At 42.6% G+C, this 19182-nt stretch overlaps 1 protein-coding gene across 6 annotated transcripts in view; it reads right to left on the reverse strand.

The window, feature by feature from the left end:
• Nucleotides 1-15523: 15523 nt before the first annotated feature.
• The window catches only part of GRIA4 (glutamate ionotropic receptor AMPA type subunit 4), a 343665-nt gene continuing 340006 nt past the window's right edge, over nucleotides 15524-19182 (reverse strand). For 2 of the 6 annotated variants that reach the window (XM_060234875.1, XM_060234876.1), the window contains exons 16-17: nucleotides 16550-16690; nucleotides 15524-15725 (exon numbers count right to left, since the gene is read on the reverse strand). In XM_060234875.1, the coding sequence (XP_060090858.1) occupies nucleotides 15648-15725; nucleotides 16550-16690 (219 nt within the window). In that variant the 3' untranslated portion in view covers nucleotides 15524-15647. Of the gene's footprint in view, nucleotides 16691-19182 lie in introns of all 6 variants that reach the window. The other 4 variants (XM_060234879.1, XM_060234880.1, XM_060234877.1 and 1 more) reach the window with 3 other exon arrangements.

Raw genomic sequence — 19182 nt, forward strand, 5'->3', positions numbered from 1 at the left:
GATGTGTGTTTCTCAGATGTGAAACAAATGTCCTTAGCAACTGTCCACTGAACCATCAGGAGTGGCTACCATGGATCCCTTTCTGAACTGTTCTGCTGCCAGAGAAGATGGTGTGTGTTCTCAAACTTGTCATAAATAATTTTGATTTCCTCAAATAAAGTCTGTTTCACAATAACCTTCTCTCCCACAACCCCTCCCCCCAGCAGTTATTATATTGTGTTCTGTCCCCAATGCTGAATGAAGACAGCTAACATTTTATATTAGTTTCTCTTAAGAAATTAAACTTTCGCCTTAAAATTCTATGAATGTTCCTCAAATAGCTTGAGCCTTTAGTGGAACCATAGAGAACTTCTGGGAGTTGTTTTCTGTCTTTTTGCTTGGGGTTGGGACCAACTGGTATTGTTGGTAGGTTAGTGCAGTATCCCTGAGGCTTGCAGCTCACCAGTGGCACTGTCTGCACCTTTGGGGTGCACCATTCTTGTGTAGCTGTCCTGATATTTACCACTGACATTTGATGGCATGAGGTCCTTTCCCCCCCTCTTCATTTCTCACTAGACACTGGCCATGTACCAACTACACACATCCTGCCACAAACTGCTTGTTAAGTGTCTTCACTACACATTGGCCCCACTTCTGTTGCTTGTGTAACTGGACTGTGGAATACCATGCCTGGTTTCTCCCATTTTTTCTTTCTTAATCGCAATAATCAATCATTAGTCAGTTGCTTCATAAGGCATAAAGTAGAGTTGCCAATTCATTTCATGCCATGAAATGCAATACTTTTAGATCAGTAATTACATTGCATCAGGTTTATGATCCTTCCTGAGATAACTTACCCTTGATGGATGGCTCTATCAAGGAATGCATTAGGAAGAGGAAAGTGAAACTTTTAATTTAGATTTTTCTGTAGTAGTAGTTTAGTAGTTTTAACACTTTTTCACTTGCCTAGTTTATCTCTAGGAGAGGGAATGAGATTAAGGAAATGAGAACTTCCACCCTATGAGAATTAGTTTTAGCTCTATTAACGTTTTGTTTTGGGATTATTCCAAGTCACAGGGAATCCTATATCATTTTTATTGATATCTGATCTATTCCACTGTGAACATTGTACTAATGCAGGGGTGTCAAACATGTGGCCCAGGGGCCAAATTAGGCTTCTGGAGGGCTCCTATCAGGCCCGCAAGCAATTGGTTGTCATCTGCTTCCTTCTCCCTGTCTCTTGCTTCCTTCTGCATAACAGCTTGTTTTGTCAGGCTTGCTCAATTTCACAGAAGCTACAGAGCAAAACATTTCCTCCATTGGCTGAGGCTCCTCCCTTGGGAAGGAAGGGGGGAAGGAGAGCTTGCTTTGCCAGACTCAATTGCACAGCCCAGCTACTGAGCCAAGCCACTCTTCCTTCTATTGGCTGAGGCTTCTCCCTCTCCTGGTCCCCTGGGGAAGGAAGGAAAGAGCCAGAGCTTCCTTTGCCCAGTTTGGTGTAGTGGTTAAGTGTGCGGACTCTTATCTGGGAGAACCGGGTTTGATTCCCCACTCCTCCACTTGCACCTGCTAGCATGGCATTTTTCACCTATTCAGTGATTTCATATTATGGGTCAGCCATAGCTCTGGCAGAGGTTATCCTTGAAAGGGCAGCTGCTGTGAGAGCCCTCTCCAGCCCCACCCACCTCACAGGGTGTCTGTTGGGGAGGAAGGTAAAGGAGATTGTGAGCCGCTCTGAGACTCTTTGGAGTGGAGGGCGGGATATAAATCCAATATCTTCTTCATCTTCTCTGGATCCCATGGGAGAAAAGCGAAGCACCTTTAAGACCTAGATCTAATGTTTTAAGGTTTTTAAAAAATCTTTAATTGTGTTTGTCTGTGTCCTTATATCTCTGCTACCTAATAAATAGGTACATACATGGCTTGGCCTGACAAGTGCTCATTTATGACTTGATTCAGCCCGCATAACATGAGTTTGACATCCCTATACTAACATAAGAACATAAGAGAAGCAATGTTGGATCAGGCCAACGGCCCATCCAGTCCAACACTCTGTGTCACACAATGGCAAAAAATTTTATATATACACACACACTGTGGCTAATAGCCACTGATGGACCTGTGCTCCATATTTTTATCTAAACCCCTCTTGAAGGTGGCTATACTTGTGGCTACCACCACCTCCTGTGGCAGTGAATTCCACATGTTAATCACCCTTTGGGTGAAGAAATACTTCCTTTTATCCGTTTTAACCTGTCTGCTCAGCAATTTCATCGAATGCCCACGAGTTCTTGTATTGTGACAAAGGGAGAAAAGTACTTCTTTCTCTACTTTCTCCATCCCATGCATTATCTTGTAAACCTCTATCATGTCACCCCGCAGGCGACGTTTCTCCAAGCTAAAGAGTCCCAAGCGTTTCAACCTTTCTTCATAGGGAAAGTGCTCCAGCCCTTTAATCATTCTAGTTGCCCTTTTCTGGACTTTCTCCAATGCTATAATAACCTTTTTGAGGTTCGGCGACCAGAACTGCACACAGTACTCCAAATGAGACCGCACCATCGATTTATACAGGGGCATTATGATACTGGCTGATTTGTTTCCAATTCCCTTTCTAATAATTCCCAGCATGGCGTTGGCCTTTTTTATTGAAAATGCACACTGTCTTGACATTTTCAGTGAGTTATCTACCACGACCCCAAGATCTCTCTCTTGGTCAGTCTCTGCCAGTTCACACCCCATCAACTTGTATTTGTAGCTGGGATTCTTGGCCCCAATGTGCATTACTTTGCACTTGGCCACATTGAACCGCATCTGCCACGTTGACGCCCACTCACCCAGCCTCAACAGATCCCTTTGGAGTTCCTCACAATCCTCTCTGGTTCTCACCACCCTGAACAATTTAGTGTCATCTGCAAACTTGGCCACTTCACTGCTCACTCCCAACTCTAAATCATTTATGAACAAGTTAAAGAGCATGGGACCCAGTATAGAGCCCGGGGGGAACCCACTGCTTACCGTCCTCCACTGCGAAGACTGCCCATTTATACTCACTCTCTGCTTCCTATTACTCAGCCAGTTTTTGATCCACAAGAGGACCTGTCCTTTTACTCCATGACTCTCAAGCTTTCTAAGGAGCCTTTGATGAGGAACTTTATCAAAAGCTTTCTGGAAGTCAAGATAAACAACATCTATCGGGTCTCCTTTGTCCGCATGTTTGTTCACCCCCTCAAAGAAATGTAACAGGTTAGTGAGGCAAGATCTTCCCTTGCAGAACCCATGCTCAGTCTTCCTCAATAACCCGTGTTCATCAATGTGCCTACTCATTCTGTCCTTGATAATGGTTTCTACCAACTTTCCCGGTATTGAAGTCAGACTGACTGGCCTGTAATTTCCCAGATCTCCTCTGGAGCCCCTTTTAAAGATGGGGGTGACATTTGCTACCTTCCAGTCCTCAGGAACGGTTGCAGATTTCAATGAAAGATTACAGATTTTTGTTAGAAGATCCACAAGTTCAACTTTGAGTTCTTTCAGAACTCTCGGATGTATGCCATCCGGACCCGGTGACTTATTAGTTTTTAATTTGTCTATCAGTTGTAGGACCTCCTCTTTTGTCACCTCAATCTGACTCAGGTCTTTCAACACCCCTTCCAAAATTAGTGGTTCTGGGGTGGGCAAAAAGTTCTCGTCTTCCACAGTGAAGACGGAGGCAAAAAATTCATTTCGCTTCTCAGCCATTTCCCTATCCTCCTTCAGTAATCCTTTTACCCCATCGTCATCCAAGGGCCCCACTGCCCAGGAAGCTTTCTGGCAACATGGGACATGTGTTCTATTTTTGAAATCCTGCTATGTTAAATCCCACACTCAAGGTTCCCATCCTGAAGTTAGTTTCCCATCTTAGCCAATGGGTGCATTGTACTCAGGCCTCTTTGCTGTAGTAGCATTTGGTGATACATTGCATTAGGAAATTGCATTGATGTTGTTAGCCGCCCTGAGCCTGCTTCGGCGGGGTAGGCGGGATATAAATAAAATGATTGATTGATTGATTGAAATGGGCAGCTTTAATGCTAGTCTGCTTGTTCATCCTTGCTGTAACTTGACAGAGTGCAGTGATGTAGACTCTTCTCACAGATACGGAGAGGAAGAACCTTTGCAGATTTTATAGCTTCAGCTGCTGATTGTGTGACTGAGAGCACATGAGAATATCAGCCATCAGACTTACCAATGAACTCAGTGAACTGAAAGAAACAATCCTGTCCCCCCCCCCCCCCCCACCTCCGGAAATGTTAGTAGTTGGACGTGACTCAAAAGAGCCAGTGTGCTGGTGAGTTTTCACTTGTGGAAGTTTGATGAGTTTGGCTTCTGTAAGCACAGCAGTGTGTTAAGCTTTTGAAACATATAAATCACGACAGCGACATAATACAGCTTACATGCACAAGTGATGACTCCCACAAATGGCACTTTCTGAATGGGGCCTGGCTGTGACCCTGCCGATATGGCCCTGCAAATTCCATCACATTCATATGGTGTTTGCCCACATGTATGAACTGCCCTTTAGTGGTTCAGGTATAATAGAACCTCATCATTCACAGAGGATCTGTTCCCAGGATCACTGTATCAATAGTGGAGGCAGGATTCTGCTGCCTCCCAATAGCACCCTTCCCAAATTTCCCATAACATGTAATGACTGTGATGATGACAGAGAGGGTGCAAAAATGGTCTGGACTGGAGACATAATCAAATCATGGACTGCGAACAATTGTGAATCCATGAGTTGTGAATGTGCAAATGATGATCTACTGAATTATATGTACGCTTGTGACAGCCATTGCTTTGTGAGTTCATTTTTGTTTTTTGCTTTTACAAAATATAATACTTGATAAAATACAGAATAATCTATCTGCGGTCACAATGAACCATTGTGACTCACTGCCTTTTACCAGCCTAGGAAAATTATTGAGCAATGACAGCCGGAGAGATAATAAATCCATCTAGAACTAAGGAGTAAACGGGAGACCTAATATGCATAATGATGCATAATTGTTTTCTCGCTGTAATTATAGCTTATGAGGCCAAATAAGCTTGTACACTGACATTGGCAAATTCATACAACTATTTGTATGAAACTGACCATCCGCTGTCATTGTTCAGCTGCTCCTCCGCTCTGCCTTGGAAAAGTAAAGTCACAAAAATAAGCAATCCTGGAGAGAAGGGAGTAAACAGCATACCTTCCAGTTGTCAGCCAACAGGAGAGTAAAAGACTGGATGGAAAGGGGCTGAGAAGAACCAGAAGGGCTTAATGAAAAGTGGGATCACTAGAGGACTGTGATCTCTGAGGAGAGGAGATGGAACCATTCCTGTATTAATTTTATTGTTCTTTCTAGACTGTCTTGGTGGTCCTTCTGTATTGAAAGCTGGGACAAAAGTCAATGATATTATGAATGGGCAATAAATAGGATTAATTTGGTAAAGGAAGCCACAGCCCTCATTTTGCAAGAGCTGAGCAAAGCTGCTACAATCGGGCATTTTGGAGGTTATAAATTCATAGGGTCATCAGAAGTGACTTGATGGCAATTAGCACACGCAGATGCACACACACAAAGCAGGATATTGGACAAAACAGGGAGACCCAAATTAAAATGCCATCTCAGACGCAGAGCTCTCCGGGTAACTTTGTGCCAGTTGCTGTTGCTCTTATTAGAGTGTTGCGAGGACAAAAGTTTTAAAAAGTACTAGCGATGAATGCTGATGGACTTAATTGCTCTTGCGTTTATCCACAGAACAAGCTCTTAGTGGCTAACAACAGAAGTACTTTATCTGTAATGTTCTGTCAGCCAACAGTCTTCAGAGCTCAAGGAAACATCAGTCATATTCACAGCTCAAGGACCTTTGCCGAACAAGCCTTTCTGTCAAAGTAATCATTTACCTCTGTGTGAGGGAAGAATTTGGCCTATCGACTCTGCACACATTTCCACCCCCCTCCCCCCCCCAAAAAAAAACATTCACCGGTCTTGTGTGGGGGGAGCCTGATTGTCAGCCCCACTGCATATATGTTGTATGGTGTAAACATAATGAAACTGCAGCCATATTGCCCCAGCCCTGATCTCTGCAATCCTTTCATGATCGGGATACATCCTGGCTCTGGTATTGATAACTGAATTGCTCAAAAGTAAAGGGTGCTGTACAAAACAGAGTGAAAATGGATGCACTTCCCCTTGATTTCAGTAGCAGCATTTACACATATTGTGGGGCATGAAGACCCACTGGGAGGCAAATTTTTAAAGATGTTGCCCCAGTTTTATACCTTTTGTGGTGCAAGTGACATTGACTGGTTGAAGCAATCATCTGACCTGCAAATTGGCTCTTAAGGACCCCAACCAGCCTCTGTTCATAGAGCTCAAGTCGTAACGGGATTATTTGCAATCTTAATGGGATTATTAGGTCATATTATCTCAGGTAGAAAAAAAGTATATTACAAATGTCAAGAGTTCACAGATTTCTGCCAGCATAAAGAGGTCTTCTAAAAGGGAACACAAGATGAACATTATTAAGGAGGCAGTTATCAAGCAAGGGAGCCATTAATAAAAAGACCCTGCTTCTCATTCTAACCAAATATACAGACAACTCAGATCTCATCAGATCTTGGAAGCAGAGCCAACACTGGCAAACACTTGGATGGGAGACCTCCTTGGAATACCAGAGCCTGGAGGCATGGGCAAGCTTTTTTCAGCCACCTCTTTGAATATGCTCCATGCCTGAGTAGGGGTTACTTACCAGCAGTCACTATGACTTCCAGGTGCACACATTCCCATCCATACATGCACATAAAAATACAAAAATACCAACACCCCTTCAACTCAGAATATATGGACAACTCAGTTGAGCATCATTCATGAAGTGTTTTAGGAAACTTTTGTTTTGTTTTGCATCCTTGGTTAAATGCTTATATCTTACTAGTTTTCATTGCAACATGGTTAACAATATGTTACTCTATTTGCTTGAGGCAAGTTCTATGTTGTTTATATTATTTGCTGCCTGGATTTATGCAGAAATTTGATCGTTCTAATATGAAATCACTGAATAGGTGAAAAATGCCATATATATCAACAAAAACAGTTGCCTCCTACTGAGACTGTAAACTCTGTGGTGAGTTCTTCCTTTTCCCCTTCTACATAAGAACATAAAAGAAGCCATGTTGGATCAGGCCAATGGCCCATCCAGTCCAACATCATGTGTCACACCGTGGCCAAAAAACCCAAGTGCCATCAAGAGATACATCAGTGGAGTTAGAAGCCCCCTACTGTGCCCCCCAAGCACAAGAATACAGAGCATCACTGCCCCAGACAGAGAGTTCCAACAATAAGCTGTGGCTAATAGCCATTGATGGACCTCTGCTCCATACGCTTATCCAATCCCCTCTTGAAGCTGTCTATGATTGTAGCCGTCACCACCTCCTGTGGCAGTGAATTCCACATGTTAATCATGCTTTGGGTGAAGAAGTACTTCCTTTTATCAGTTCTAACCCGACTATTCAGCAATTTCATTGAATGCCCATGAGTTCTCGTATTGTGAGAAAGGGAGAAAAGTACTTCTTTCTCTACCTTCTCTATCCCATGCTTGTAAACCTCTATCATGTCACCCCGCAGTTGATGTTTTTCCAAGATAAAGAGTCAAGCGTTTTAACCTTTCTTCATAGGGAAAGTGTTCCAACCCTTTAATCATTCTAGTTGCCCTTTTCTGCAATTTTTCCAATGCTATAATATCTTCTTTGAGGTGCGGTGACCAGAATTGTACACAGTACTCCATATGAGGCCGCACCATTGATTTATACAGGGACTGGCTGATTTGTTTTCAATTTCCTTCCTAATTATTTCCAGAATGGCATTGGCCTTTTTTCAACATGCTATGACACCATGATCTGGATCTTTCCAATGCCCCTTTCTACATCATTGGCTGCCACTGATAAGGACAAGTAAACTGCATCCGGACAGAATAATCGGATTCCAAATTGGGGTAGGGTGGAGAATGCTAACATTGTGGCCATTCAGTATTAGCATTCCGGCCCCCCAATTGTGGCAGTTTTGTGTTTCTGGCCATCCTTTGCCCTGAACTGGTAAAAATTACTCTCTTCCTGAGTAATTAAACTGAAGGAAGGAATGCTAATACTGCTTTCTGCTGCTATTTTTGCATTATCCCTATGTATGACGTAAAAATTGTCAATGTACAGTTTAGGGTTGCCAAGTCCAATTCAAAAAATATCTGGGTACTTTGGGGGTGGAGCCTGGAGACATTGGGGGTGGAGCCAGGAGCAAGGTTGTGACAAGCATAATTGAACTCCAGAGAGAGTTCTGGTCATCACTTTTCAAGGAGCTGCACACCTTTTAAATGCCTTCCCTTCATTGGAAATAATGACGGATTGGGACACCTTCTTTGGGTCTCATAGAATTAGACCCCCTTGTTCAATTCTTTTGAAACTTGAAGGGAGTTTTGGGGAGAGACACCAGATGCTATGCTGTAAATGTGGTGCCTTTACCTCAAAAAACAGTCCCCCCAGGGCCCCAGATATCAGCAGATCAATTCTCCATACCCTATGGGAATCAGTTTCCATAGGGAATAGTGGAGTGCTCAGCAGACATTTCCCCCACCTTTCTGGTGTTCCTGAAGTGGGGGGGAGGGCTTCCAAACTGGGAGATCCCCTGCCCCCACCTGGGGATTGGCAACCCTAGTACAGTTCATATATGGGATTATCAAGTTCCCCAGACTCAAGTTTTAGTATGCTTACATGCGCAAGGGACACCTGTATTAAGAAGAAGAAGAAATTGAATTTATAGCCTGCCCTTCACTCTGAATTTCAGAGTCTCCGAGCAGCTTACAATTTCCTTTAGCTTCCTCGCCCACAACAGACACCCTGTGAGGTAGGTGGGACTGAGAGAGCTCTCTCAGAAGCTGCCCTTTCAAGGACAAGCTCTGTGATAGCTATGGCTGACCCAAGGCCATTCCAGCAGTTGTAAGTGAAGGAGTGGGGAATCAAACACGGTTCTCCCAGATAAGAATCCACACGCTTAACTGCTACACCAAACTGACTCTATTAGATGGTGGTCCCACAAAACAATGCTCCAATTGCTCCTTCCCTCTTGATATTAGATTTTTTTCTCACCCTCCTTTCAAGAAGCTCAGAGTGGAATACATGAACATCCCCCCCCCCAATTTTCCTTTGCAAAAGCCTTGTAAAATGGGTGAGCATCAGAACTGAGTGGGAATTTGAACCTGTGTGTTCCCCCGCTACTGGTGTAACTGCTACAGCCAGGGTCTCCAACCTTCTTCAGCCTGCAGAAACCTTGTGGAATTCTGACTTCGGGTGATAGACACAGCCACAAAACTGCTGCTGGAAGTGGAGCCAGCTACGAAACTGCCGCTGCAAGAGGCAGAACCAACTGTACAATAGCAGGGTGTGAGGTCATGCATACCTCTTCAGCATTTAAGGCACTTTGCTCAACAGGATGGCTTTTTAAATGAACGTAATATTTTACAAGGTTTTTCTGCATATACAGAGCTTACTTTCAGTTGCACAGTGAAGATCCTGGAGCTGTGGTGGCAGCTGCTGCCAAAGCAATGTTTGCAAAGATCTGCACAGCCAATCAGATCTTTAAGCCAATCATAACTTTTGCTGGGAAAGTCTGCCTGCTTTCTAAAGACATTTGATGGGTGGCAGGTAAAGGTGTTGGCAAAGCCCATGGGGACTCCTGCACCACCCCATACAGGTTCTGTTAGTGAGCCCTTTTAGGTCCTCCTTCAATTAAGCCTCCCTCCAGACCTACTTCTTTAACCGTATTGAAGTATCTCACCCACATTTCTACTACAACCTGGCTTTTTCTCTGCCTCATCCCATGACTAGAAACCAGGTTAATACGTTGCCTTGGGGATCCTGCAAAAAAAAAAAAAAGGCATCTTCCTGCCAAATTCTCTCTTTTCCTGCCAACATTATCTAGGAGTATTCCATACCTGACCTAATGCCACCTGGCACAAAGTGGAGGCAGAAAAACTCACAGAGCGATGACACACTTTGTGATGAGAGTGCTGTTGATAGAGAAGTGTTATGGTACAGAGGAGAATGTATCACAGGGTTGCAGTTTTGGGTGGTGTCTCTGTGCTGAGAACGGCAGATCACCTGGCATGTATGGTAACATCCTGACTGCTCCCTTTTACATAAGAAAAGCCATGTTGGATCAGGCCAATGGCCCATCCAGTCCAACACTGTGTCATACAGTGGCCAATATATATATATTGAATAAAAATATGGAGCAGAGGTCCATCAGTGGCTATTAGCCACAGTGTGTGTATGTGTATATATATATATATATATATATATATATATATATATATATATATATATATATATATATATATATATATATATATATATATATATATACACTGTAGCTAATAGCCACTGATGGACCTCTGCTCCATATTTTTATTCAATCCCCTCTTGAAGCTGGCTATGCTTGTAGCTGCAACCACCTCCTGTGGCAATGAATTCCACATGTTAATCACCCTTTGGGTGAAGAAGTACTTCCTTTTATCTGTTTTAACCTGACTGCTCAGCAATTTCATTGAATGCCCACCAGTTCTTGTATTGTGAGAAAGCGAGAAAAGTACTTTCTCTACTTTCTCCATTCCATGAATAATCTTGTAAACCTCTATCATGTTACCCCGCAATCGACATTTCTCCAAGCTAAAGAGCCCCAAGCATTTTAACCTTTCTTCATAGGAAAAGTGTTCCAAACCTTTAATCATTCTAGTTGCCCTTTTCTGGACTTTTTCCAATGCTATAATATCCTTTTTGAAGTGTGGTGACCAAAATTGTACACAGTATTGCAAATGAGACCGCACTATCGATTTATACAAGGGCATTATGATACTGACTGATTTGTTTTCAGTTCCCTTCCTAATAATTCCCAGCATGGTGTTGGCCTTTTTTATTGCAATCGCACACTGCCTTGACATTTTCAGTGAGTTATCTACCATGACCCCAAGATCTCTCTCTTGGTCAGTCTCTGCCAGTTCACAACCCATCAACTTGTATTTGTAGCTGGGATTCTTGGCTCCAATGTGCATTACTTTGCACTTTGCCACACTGAACCTCATCTGCCATGTTGGTGCCCACTCACCCAGCCTCAACAGATCCCTTTGGAGTGCCTCACAATCCTCTCTGGTTCTCACCGCCCTGAACAATTTAGTGTCATCTGCAAACTTGGACACTTCACCGCTTACTCCCAAGTCCCAACTCCAAATCATTAATCAACAAGAGCATGGGACCCAGTACTGATTCTGTCTGCATGCCATCGAAACAAAAATCTATCTGTTCTGCGTGGACGCTATTAGTTCACAATAGTCAAAGTTTAATAATCACTGGAGTTGTTGCAGTAAATACGTTTCAGCTTAGACTGCAATGGGGACAAGATATTGACCTCTTTTCTAAGAAAAGTCACTGTGTGCCCTTTTCACTTGCTGGTGGTGATGATATGGATGAGGTGGCACAAACACAAAACGAGTGAAATTAGGTATCATTCTGCAATACAGAAAGACAAAATGAGTGCACTGTAGTCAATTGCTGGCTCTAAATTTCTTCCCTGGATGGGTGCGCAGAAACACTTTGGCGGCTTGAGGAGGGCTTATCTGACCCGAGGGCAGAGCGTGAAGAGCACCAACTGTGTGTTGCTTTTTCATGCAATGCAAGGAGTAGCCTTAGAGGTTCAATATTGTAATGTCGAAAACATTGCATTTATATTAATCTTATGGTGGCTTTAAGATTAAAGCGAAGCAAGAACGTTTGTTTCCCATCAATATTTTCAAAACTGGTCTACACAGCAAGAAAAAAAAAACACACCCTGCTGTCTTCTGTCCAGTAAAAGCAAATTAATTACACACACATACACACACACACACACACAAAAAAAGAACATGGTTTTATTTCCAGTGGTGGCAGCAAAGTTTAAAATCATTACTACTGTCTTTTGTTTTCTGGATATGTCATAGAACAATAATGGTATTATCTATCATAACCCCTTATTTTTGTTACTTACCACTTCATTTTGTTACAGACTGTTTCTGTATGATATTAAATGCTCTGGATTTAGTGGCACTATCCAAACACGCCTGGCTATTATGCACAGTCAGGATGGAATTCAGTGTTGCGGGTGGTATGGGACTGCTCCTGAAAGAAAACAATATCCCTGCGTCAAGTTTCCCTCGCCCAGAACTTGAAGCATCACTTATCCCACATTGTGATGTAAAGATATTTTTTACATTAATTCTTTCTTAAGGGAATTAATAATTCTGCTTGCCTGGAAGGCTGTGGCAGTGGCAGTGAAGCCTCTTTTGAAGAAGCCCTCTTTGGACTTGTAGGATCTACCATCCATTTCTTGGGCAAGATCTGGAGCAAGCGCTCATGCTGCAACGTCATTCTTTTTCTGGAGGAAGTGGACTTGCTGGACCTTTTGTAAGCTGGTTTCCATCCTGATTTTGAAACCCAGACTGCTTTGGTTGCCCCGGCTGGTGATCTTCTCTGGGAGACAGTCAGGGATATATGCTTGTCTGAAACTTCAGGACCTCTCAACAGGTGAGTAGGATACAGGGGCAATACCCTGGAGTGGTTCTGTCCTTGTCTTGACAACCAATATCAGAAGGTGGTGCTGGGGAATAATTACTTGGGTATCTTGCAATTACTCTGTCGGGTCCCATCAGATCTTATTTCCCATGCAGCTTAACATCCCTGTGAAACCATTGAGAAACCTTGGAGTGAGGTCTAATCGATATGCCGATGACACTCAGCTCTGTTTCTCCATTGCTGCTCGTTCAGTGGTGCTTTCAATGTGCCGATGGTGTGGTTGGGGGCAAAAAACTAACTACAATTTAATTCAGACCAGATTGCATTGTTGGTGGGTGATGTTGCCAATTAAGGATTATTAAGGAATCAGGCTCTTCTGGATGAGGTTGCAATCTCCTTGGAAGGATAAGTTTGAAGCCTGGGAAGTACTGTTTTATACTGATGGAGAACCAGGTCTGTTGCATGGAGTGCCTTTGCTCAACTTTGATTGTGCACAAGCATCACCCTTTCCCTGAGAAGCACAATTTGGCTATGACTGCTTATGCTCTAGTCAACTCTGTATTGGACTCTTACAATGTGTCCTGCATTTAAAGGCTGTTCAAAAGTCACAAATGGTACAAAATTCAGCTGCAAGGCCACTGAATGTCACAAAATATTGGGAGAATATCCTATCACTTTAAAAGAAACTGCACTAGCTGCCTATTTATTTCTGGGCATAATTGAAAATGCAGGTTATTACCTTTACTTTGGGACTAGGGAGCAACTGTTCTTGCATGTTGTAACTGCCCGTCAATTAAGATGTTCAACAGCAGCCCTGCTCTGTGTTCTCAGCTTCAGATGCAAGGCCTTCTTAGTGGTGGTCCCTTGCTTAGGGAATTCTTATCTACAGTTGCTCACCTAAAACCTGGTTTGATTAAATTGAGATGCCTGGTGAAAACTTCTTTATTCTTATTGGCTGTGGGCTGATTTTTGTTTACCTTTGCCAATACCTGACCTAGAATCAATTATCTTTGTTGCTGTGTGATTATATATTTTAATGATTTTATTGTCTTAAATATTTGTTGTGAATTATTCTTGCTCTGAAATGCTATATATAACTTAGAGAATGTGGGTATACCTTGCTTCCAAGTCCTTGTACTGTGGCTGTTGCAAGGAATGGAAATGCACAAAATCATGATTTCATCATATAGGGTAAGTGACATGGGGTGGTGGTCAGAGAACTTGACACAGGGCGGCCATTTTCTCTGGCAGCCCTGTGTTTTCAATAATGTGTTATTCTACTCTCAGAAAAGCATCAATTCAGGGAAGAAGAAATAGGCTTAGAGATATATGATCTGTCTAGTTCTTGTGGAGTGTCCCAGTCCAGTGTCTCTTGCCTAGGACAGATGCCGAATTCCTTGTGTCCTATGATGGTAGAATTCACAGAGGTCTCAGATGTCATTGATGAAGTGCTGCTATCCAAATACATAATCATGTCCACCTCCTGGCTTGTAGTGGTCCAGTGGGTAGTTGCACGAGGGGCATTGTGCAAATTCTGAAAGTTCCACTTTGAGCACTGCAAGAAGTGCTGGCAACCCGATAACAAAATATCTGGGCTCCTGTTTCTGTAGCAAGTACTGAAGAGGCTCTCCTTGGTTCCTGAGCCCATTCGCAGGAAGGGCAGGCTAAAAACTGAATAAATCAAATCAATCATTCTCAACTGTCTTGAGGAATTTGCATAAGAAAGTGAAGCCAGTCTAATTTCAAGGGAGTCATCATTCAGGATTCCACAAACATCAAAGGGGAAGGAGAAGAAAAAGTTGAGTTCAGCCCCAGAGCTTACATTTCACTTCCCAATGGTTTGGCAAGGAAGTATCGCTAGTCATTCAGTAACCCCACATCTCTTCCCTCTGGTTGTACAGAAAGCAAGGGGTGAGGAGTGCAGGCCCCTTTGCCTTCTGCTCTTCCATTCTTTTCAGCATCACAGCTTGCAAGGTGTGTGTGTTTATCTTCCTGCAGCTGCAATCCAATAATAAAGAGAACCATATACTATTCCTGTTATTTCTATTGAAGGCAAGTCATATATTTACCAGAGACATGGGAGAAATTACCACCAATGGAAACAATATTGGAATATATATGCACAGGCGTATATAATTCAAGTGGTGAGCCTGTTGTGGAAATGCGGGCAATGCATTTTTGCTTAGATGTACAAGTGTCTGTCCTGGACTGAAACCAAGACTGGTATTTACATCAGAAGCTGACACTGCACAGCAGTGATTGGTTGGAAGCCAGTGGTGCCATTAATCCCGCCTCTTCCCCAGGACAGCTTTTACATGTTTTTTAAAAATGAGTCTGCTTTTTAAAAATGGAAATTAGGGAAGGGGGCATATACTTTCAATTGAAAGAAATGTGCATGCAGTGTTTAAAAAATAGATGCCGTGTGAAGCATGGGGCAGACGACTGAATCAATGCTTGAAGCAGTGACCAGAACAAGGCTCAAAAGATGGTACTGTGTGCATCATACATGAAAGACCATGGGGTGGTACCTGGTGAAGCATCAGAAGACAGAATTTTTTAGGGGGGGTTACAATTTTCAGTGGTCCAGGCAGGGGTTTCAGTGCTGAAAATAGCTCTTTAGCCCTTTCCTTGAGTAGCAGAAGCAGAATATGTTAGGTGAAATAGTAAAAATGCAGAATACACCATGCAACACCTGAGAAATTAAATTGCATAATGCACACATGTTGCAGAACTGCATGTCTTTTGTCACAGGATCTGTTCTTTAGCACCAAAAACACATAATGTACATGTGATCATGCCGAACCAACAACAAAGCCAAGAAGAGTCCGCTGTTACCTTTGTCCAAAAAACGCATGCTTGGTTAAGCTTCATGTCAAAACACACCTTCTTCTCCCCCTCAATTCTGTTCCTCATGGTCAGAAAACCACTCCAGGTCAGTAGATATTAAAAGAACAGTTGTTGTTTTATTCTTTTTTGGTGGGTACAAAAACCACAGTTTCTTACACAGAACAAGATTATAAATAATATTGGTAACATGAGTGACCCGTAGTCTCTTTTGATTCTACACTGCAGACTGATGGTGTTCTCTAAACGTATTTGTTGGTTTCTTGTAGTTAGACAGATGCAAATCCGTGGAACACTGAATGATGGAACAGAATGACGGTAACAGCAAATGAGAGGATGACCAACAATGCTTATAAAAAAAAAGTCTTTGAATTTTATTACAGTGATGGCATCTTATATCAATTATTGCAATGAATTGTTCCCTAAGATGGTTAGAAAAAAGAATTGTGTTGTCCTCTACTGAATTTACATCCGTTAAGAAGCAAGCATGTTTCAAGATTCCTCTTTTTTTTTCCCAAAGAAAAAAAGTAATTAATTTCTTTTATTTTTTTCACAGGATTTACATATTTTATTTCTTATCACAGTTTAGTGACTTGTTTCCACAGCTGGATATTCTTTCCACTGTATAATGTTGATCTTCTGGAGACACAGGTTAGCATGTTCATTGACTTCTAGAGCTATTGGTTCCCCACTTGGTCAAGACAAAGACCAAAAGATAGTCCTTCCTCATGTACGTTCTTCACAGTTTTTTTTTTTTTAAATGCGCTAAATTGGCAAGTCTGATTAGTTTTTAAAAGTCCGCTCAAAGTGAAATTTGTTGCTGTTAATATTCCTTTCCCAGCCCCTCCTCCTCCCCCCAATAAAACTAAATTATGATTTTTTTTTCCTGATATAAAATCTGAGTTTGGGTTTCCGAGCTGAGCCCATGCACACATTTCTTGCTGATGATGTCTGGCATGTCGGGATGCCCGTCCCCTGACTCAGCCCGTTCCTAAGTTCATCAATGACATTTCCTGTGTCATGTTACAGTCCATGCTGTATTCCCCTCAGTCACTGACACAGTTTAATTAAGGCACTCGATAATTTTTTTGGTTTTTATGGTAGGTCTGATGCAATTACCGCCAATCCTGAACTTTGTCTAATTGCAGTTCCTGTGTGTACGGCCTTCGGGCAGTCAGGAGTCAGAACGCGACCGTTTTCTCCCACGCTGCCTGTGATGGATAATCTGGCTTTGTTTCGTATGGCTTCAGAAAAGGTCAGCTAGGAGGCAGGAAAAAAGGAAGGACAAAGAGAGGAGGGGAAACAGAGAAAGGGAGGGAGGGAAAGAGGGAAGTGTTACAATATTTCTGTTCCCCAAGAAACCAGCACACGACAAACACCAAAAATATCTAGAGGTAGACATCTGCATTATCGTGTTAACTTAATAGACACATAGTGCCATGTACATTCTTGTGTGAAAACTCTCAAAGAGATCAAGCTGGAGGTGATGATTATACTAAAATTTAGTAAAAGTCAATCTCTGGGGGCAAAATTTAAAATTTTCACTGTTGCCCAGATTGTTCCTTAGGAGATCAGTCACTATTGGTTTCCTGTCAATTTTTGTGCTTACTTTAACGGTAGATCTACAAACCCTGAAACTATCTCATAAATTACTTTATAAATGTGTAGATCATTAGTTGTATATGGTCTAGTTTACCCTATCAATCAATTTCTCATAAAAATACATGTTTTCTTTACAATTTGGCCACAGTCCATCCATCTAAACCCTCCTGAATCCTACTGACATCAGTGGATGGATTTCTCTTCCATCAAAATCAATGAGACGTCAAAGGTGCCTTTGGTGAGATCATGCATTGGTTCTATACATTTTAAGCATTTCTTTCTTGTTTTTCTCACAATTAGAATGGATGATATATAACACTTAAAAGGTATATAACACTTAAAAATGAAAAGCAACAGATGTTAATTTTTAAATGCTCAATTATTTAAATATATGTAGTCTCAGCCGAATTCTAGCAACCCCATAGGGTTTTCAAGGCAAGAGACAAAAAAAGCTGCACCGATTTCCCATTCACCTTATGCCACTCTCATGTTCGTCTTCTCAGCAGGGCTTCCTTCCGATTTTACACTATCTGCTCTGGGGCTGCAGCAAGTGTCGGCATTTTCACGCAGCAAACTGAAACCGCTAAAAACCAGTTTCTGTCTGCTGCGCAAAAACGCTACACTTGTTGTAGCCCCGGGGCAGATAGTACAAAATTGGAAGGAAGCCCCACTGAGAAGACGACCGCGAGAGCAGCGTAAGGTGAGTGGGAAATCAGTCCTGGTTTTCCAATTGCCTGTCTATCCACAGGAACTCTGGATTTCCTTTGTGGTCTCCCATCCAAGTACTAACCAGGGTTGACTCTGCTTAGTTCTGAGATCTGATGAGATTGGGTGGTGGACCATCCACATTTTAAAAAAATGTTAAGGGGCCCTGACTAAATAAGTAGGTTTTGACTTGCCCTTTGGCAAGCTGATTGGTAGAATCCTTTGCACACTGACCTGGGAGAAAACCGCATTGAGCCATGGGGGCTTACTTCTGAGTAAACATGCAGAGGATTGCACAGTTAGAACCCTATCTGCATGTAATTGGAAGCAAGTGTGATAAATGAGCCTTGCTGCTGAGTAAAAATGTGGTCAGGGCAGGGGTTGAAGAAGGTCTCTGGGCTTCCTCCAGAAAAAAATGCTGCCCCATTTGCAAGTAAAAGGACAAAAAAGGCCCCAATAAAGTCAAGGGGGCTATGAAGAAGAAGAAGATATTGGATTTATGTCCTGCCCTATACTCTGAATCTCAGAGTCTCAGAGCGGTCACAATTTCCTTTACCTTCCCCCATCCCCTCAACAGACACCCTGTGAGGTAGGTGGGACTGAGAGAGCTTTCACAGAAGCTACCCTTTCAAGGACAACTCCTACAAGAGCTATGGCTGACTCAAGGCCATTCCAGCAGGTCCAAGTGGAGGAGTGGGGAATCAAACTCTGCTCTCCCAGATGCCTTCCCTACCTTCCACCAGCAGCCCCCCAAGACTTGAAAAGGACTGGTGGATAAAGATCGAGGGGAACCTGCAGACAAAATGTCATGCAGCATATTAGGTTGCAGTGAGGAAGGAGAATCAGGTGATTCTCTCCCACTGGGACAGGAAGTGTGGTGGAACATGTCTTCCATTAATGCAAGAGGATAGGTAGGTGATTTTACTTGATTTCCCTTCTTCACTGTTGGCCTCCATGCCCTTCGGCATTTTAACCATGAGGCTTCCTTGACCCTTGCCTTCAGTTGTGGGGGAATCTTTGCAGGCTGTGGAAAGAAGGCAGGAGAAGACCAGTCTCCACAAGTACCTTCCTCATGTAATTAGGCTGAAAGCTTTGTTGAAATCAATTGGGCAATTTAGTTCTAAGTAAAGTCCAATGATTTGAATGGGATTTAATTATGACTAACATGTTGGACTGAGGCCAAAATCTGCATGGATCTTGTTTGCTAAAATATTGGCCAGGACACACATACGGCATGCAGACAGACAAGAGCAAAACACAGAAAAAGAAGGCCAAAGGAGAGATATACAGGACAGATTCAGACAACCACCCTCAACCCTGCAATTATCTTCTTCGGCGAAAGTTGGCCAAGAGATCTTTTATGTGTAGGCTGCCTTCAGGTAACCTAGTTGCACTTGACTTTGCATTCACATTTGCCCAAGTTAGTCTATTATGGCAGGGGAGAA

This window comes from Heteronotia binoei, chromosome 3 (assembly GCF_032191835.1).
Source record: "Heteronotia binoei isolate CCM8104 ecotype False Entrance Well chromosome 3, APGP_CSIRO_Hbin_v1, whole genome shotgun sequence".
Taxonomy (NCBI): domain Eukaryota; kingdom Metazoa; phylum Chordata; class Lepidosauria; order Squamata; family Gekkonidae; genus Heteronotia; species Heteronotia binoei.